We start from the raw sequence: 5,152 nt of genomic DNA on the forward strand, positions 1-5,152 counted from the left end.
CCGGTTTTGAACTGTATAACCGGGCGGTGACATCTACACAGTCCGGTTTGTGAATTCGAATCAGAGACGCCCGGTTTTCAGATTTGATTTCACTTCCACTTGCCAGTGTTTCTCCCTTATTTCCCATTCTAATTTCCACCCTTTCGACTTACTTCTTTTTTCGACTTCTCATCTTTTGGCTTGTTTCTCATCAAATGTTACTTTTGAAATGGAAGTAAACGAGTGTGACCATTCCAAATATAACTTAACAAGCGTGACATGAGTAATGAGCGTGGTAGAAAGAGATACAAAACAAAACTAAACTAAAATGTGTCTCACAAACAACAGAAAAAAAAGTACTAAAGACAAACTACTAAAGACACAAGATAATCATTCTACGTGAATAACCTCCTTTGACCCTGATCTTTGATCCCTCCAACGAGCCAACTGATCTTTATACTCCTCGATCCAGAGGGGTATATTAGTTGATTCCAACATATCTGGGTTGCGGTTCCCAAACACCGAGGGTAGAAACTACTAAGACAAGATAAGATAGGTGAAGGTGAACGACTTACCATCTTTGGATTCGGACGGATTGGGTTGGGAGGCGTTGCTTCTTTGGGTGAGTCCAATTGGGAATTGGAAGTTGTACTTAGGAAGGAAGTGTCGAAGCAGCTGAGAGAGAATGTGTCAAACGAATATAGGTAGAGAGAACACTACCTATACTGCCCGGTTTGATAAGGTACAGCCCGGTTTCATGAGTGACAGCCCGGTAAAAGGGTATTAGAGCCCGCTTTCTTGATATGACAGCCCGCTTTGTGATACAGCTGCGGCTGCGGCCAAATTTGGCCTGGAGGCACGGTTGATGTACCGAAAAAACCGGGCTTCGGGTAATTTGAAAGCGGGCGCCAAATAGCGCGATCCAAATTTTTATTTGAGAAGATTATCAAGAAAAGTTAACAAATAGACAAACAAATAAAGAGATTTTATAAAGAAAAGATTTTATAAAGATAAAATGAAAACTGATGTCGTATCTTTTTCCGCGAGACTGAGTGCCTGTACTACATCAAAAGAAAGAAAAAGATTGTAAATAGGATTGAATTTGAAAGTTTTGAAAGAAAGAAACAAAAAGACACAGCAAATTTTGATTTTGAGCCAGTCTTAAACAATCAAAAGATCAAAAAGAAAGATGAAAAAGAATAAAAAACCATAATCCAATTGATTATTGTAAAACGGTCATATTAGGATTCATACAATCAGTAATGCCTAATTTACTTGAATTCTCAACACTAGTATTAGATGTTGTAGAATTAATAGAATTTTTAGTAACCAGATCCGAGGAATTTGAAAGTTTTTTAATCAAAACCTTTTCAAATCCAAAACCCCATAAGAAGATCAATAAGATCCCAACCGAAAGATGACCATAGAATCCAATTAAACGATAAGCCAAGTAAGATTTTTTTAAATCTAATAAAACAAATGGAATCACTAAATAATTTAAATTAGTTTGAGTTAAGATTAATGAAAGGAAATCGTAAGATGATTTAAGTGCTAAGGTTGATGAAGAATTTAAAAAGAACGGTCGGATCGATCTTCGAATCGATCTGGCTAATGCTTGTAAAACTCCACCAGATAAGAAAACAAAAAAGTAGGCGGGTAAAGGTCCATGCCAACTATATCAATCAAACCAAAACCAAAACCGAAATCAGGATTTCTTTGATCTCAAGAAGAAGAAAAAGAAATGAGAATTCTCTGTAGACTTACGCAGCAGAAGCAGCAAAAGTGGCCATAGTCGAACCAAATCCAGGCTTCTTAACTTTAACCTTCCCATCACTTTCTTTAATGTTCAATTCAGACACCCTTTTATAAACCGTTTCTCTTAACCAAATATTAGTTTTCATATTCCAATGATCAAAGATGCCTTTATAATTTTGAGCGAATTCGATCTTGGTAATATCAATGTTTTGACCTATATCTGATTTAAGGGTCATCGGATTATAACCACAACCTGAGATTGTGACAGAGGCTTGAGCAAAGAGCCAGACTAGATAGTAACGTGAACGGGCCATAAAACCTGCGATTTGAACATGAAGAAACCTTTTTTTGAAAACCAAAGAAAATCCAAATGAATCAGTTCATTGTATTATTGATCTTCAATGGGTTTTTTCTTTGGATTAGAAAACCAAAAAAGCTTACCTTTGGATCCAGGATTTGTTTAAAAATTGATCTTCTAACATCTTTTCATAAGACCAAGTTGAACCATAAATTCCAACCAATCCAGCAAAACCAAAGCCTAAGATTAATGATTTAAAACTATCTTGAAACCTATTGGGAGATGAAAGATTATTTCTTGAATAGAAATTCATGTAATCTTTAAATGGAATGGCAGGTCCTACAAGTAAACAAGGAAAGAAAAAACTAAAAAATTGAAAAAGAAAACAATGTTAGTTTGTTTTGTTTCGATTTTCGGAAGGTTAAAGGATTGATGATGTACCAGTATGATAAGAATTCTAATAAGCTTGGTAATTTGGTGATCGAGGTGATGGATTGGTATGAATCTAATTCGGCTTTAGATCTATGATGACCATCATAAACGTTCCAAGTAAAAGTAGAAAGTTTCATCACTAAAACCATTTGTGCACCTGTGATCTAAAAAAAAAAACATCAAATGTCTTCATTAAATTTTGGTTCATGATTTGAGTTTTATAAAACGATTTTGGATTTTGGATTAGAAAAAGAAAACTTACTTCAACTGTTTCATAAGGAATCTTCCAAATAATCCTTTTAGAATGATTAAAAGTAAGATGAGTTAATAAACCAGCAAAGATTCCCCAAACCATTCGTTTTGCTTTTGATTTCTTGGATCCATCTTTATCTTTTTCTTGACTTAATGGAATAATATAATGTTGACAAATGAAATAAGTGATCAATGAATCTAATAAGAGTTGAATGAAACCTGATTTTAAATTAAAGATACCGGTTAGAAAATAAATTGAGATTGAGATTGAATAGATGTGAAAATAGATTGGGTTTAGTTTTTGAAGATGTGGGATTGGAATCGAGAGTGGGATTGAGATTAATAGTGAGCTTAATAGTTTGAGTATGTCTGGCTGTTTGTTTTGTTTTGTTTCGAAGTGATCGTGGTGGTGATGGTTTGATGGATGGTGGATTGTGATATGGAAAGTGAAGTGAGTTAGTTTTTGTTTGGTTTATACTCTTTCAGGAATTTCTTTGACTTACAGCAACACCAGTTAAAGCAGAACCAATTAACCACCAACCACCTGTTTGAGTCGAACTCATCCTTCTTTTACTTCTAAGTCTATTCAGCTTATAATCGAGGTAGGATTTGATTCTGGAAAGATGAGAGTCTTTAATAGGTTGAGTACTGTCTTGAGAAAATTAACCGAGCTTCATTTAAACTGTGCTTCTGAACTGAACACTCACCGTTTAAAACGTCTTTTGCTCAATTAATTCTCAGGAGCCCTATTGTATCTCTCAGTATGTATCTCTCCCCTGATAATATCAATCTCTCCCCTTCAACCTCCTTTCGGTACCATCTTATAAAAACATAACATCCCCAAACCTTTTGGTAGCATTCAGTATCTGAGCTTGTACGACTTGGAACAGCAAGATGAATTAACTTTTATCAAGTCTCCTTCAACTTGAAAATTGACATTTTTTTTGGCGATGTGATGATTATCTTTTTGATAGACTAAGGAAAAAGTCACTCCATGATCGTACAAAATATACACATAGTGTATGTTGAAGATGATCAAGGAGATTCATCAGAAAGTGGATTTGCAAGCTTCATGATCGCGCTTCCCAAAAGGTTTGTGTTTCAAAGTGCTGTTCCATTTCTACTACGGGCGTAAGGTTTTAGGTTTCAAGCTTCCTAAACTTATGTAAATCTGTACAAGTATTTATTGCACATATTTCCTATTGTTCCTTCCTTGTCCGGGCCCTCAGCCTTATGCTACCCTACCTAGGTTCTCCTAAGGTGAGGGTACTGTGGGGGGGGGTGTCCAGAGCCGTGGGGTGTACCGGTGCGTCTGCGGGGCGCTATTTCTAGGGCCCTGCGTGTTCAGACGTACCGGTGCGCCCCGTGCTCTGGGCCGCGTAAAGTGCCTGAAAGGCGCCGGAGGACTCGGTCCTAGCCTACCCGGTCTTGGGGTATCGGAGAGCCCCCGAGCTCGCTAGGACCCAATCTCTCCGGTAGCCCATGACTTCGGCTTCACGGCCGGCATCTTGTGGCGGCCGATCCCTCTTACCCCCTTTCTGTATGCTCTCATTCAATTGTACAGATTTGTGACTCAATTGGTTTCTCATTTCCTTTAACCTTATTCTCAGCAAGTGGGTTTCTCACGGTCTCTCTTTTCTTTTACTCCTCTCTCTGAATCGTCGTTCTCATCAATGCTCATTACTCTATGAGTTTGTTTTCATTTCCCTCGGTCTCATTTCATTCATTTTAACTCCACTTGTCGTAACCAACTCCTGTTCTCTTCTATCTCGCTTCTGTCAAACTCTCTCAGATACAACTCGTAAGCTTTTGATTTCCATCGTCCCTTCTCGACTATGGTTTCCAAAGGTACTTTCTCGTTCCACAAGAACGATGCCCCGCCAACGCGAAACAAATGTCCTGTGAGGCCATCGTAACCATCTTTCAACCACGATTTCCGTAGGATCCCCATCACTCCTCCTTTAGTCAACGATGTTCCTACGTCACCATCAGGGTGTGTAAAGCTGAAAAGCGGATCTTCCACACCTAAACCATCTTCTAACTGTTTCTTCAACAATCGTTCTAGCGCTCCCACTGGGTCTAGCAATGATTTATGTTTACGTAAGTACAGGTATTGAATTTCTCCAGGCTTTGACGTCTTGGCTTCTCTCAATGCTAATCTTGCCATGCTTCTGTCGTCTGTCCACTCTAGATCGCCAAGCCTTATCCTTTTCGTGATCCTCAGCGGTACCAACTCTCCCAACCGAGCCATGCCCCAGAATGCGATCAAGGCCACAGTAACCGCCAGTTCGCCTGCTTCGTCGCCTCTCTTCATATGCCTTAGTAGACTAACCAGATGCTTAATTTGCACCGGGTTCTTCAGGGGTTTCTGTTCTTGTCTCGAGTCTAGGAGCTCTAATGCTTTTATACATAGGTTGATTTCTTTTTGCTCAATGT

At 38.5% G+C, this 5,152-nt stretch overlaps 1 protein-coding gene across 1 annotated transcript; it reads right to left on the bottom strand.

Annotated features, from left to right (window-relative positions):
• Positions 1-876: 876 nt before the first annotated feature.
• MELLADRAFT_46238 (membrane bound O-acyltransferase protein) lies at positions 877-3,342 on the bottom strand (the record flags this gene model as incomplete). Its single annotated transcript, XM_007419597.1, has 6 exons — positions 877-1,652; positions 1,744-2,076; positions 2,176-2,397; positions 2,474-2,628; positions 2,727-3,089; positions 3,220-3,342. 6 exons carry the CDS (start codon positions 3,277-3,279, stop codon positions 1,202-1,204), a joined length of 1,584 nt encoding a protein of 527 aa, XP_007419659.1.
• Between the last annotated feature and the right edge of the window lie 1,810 nt (positions 3,343-5,152).

This window comes from Melampsora larici-populina, assembly GCF_000204055.1.
Source record: "Melampsora larici-populina 98AG31 unplaced genomic scaffold MELLAscaffold_265, whole genome shotgun sequence".
NCBI lineage: Eukaryota > Fungi > Basidiomycota > Pucciniomycetes > Pucciniales > Melampsoraceae > Melampsora > Melampsora laricis-populina.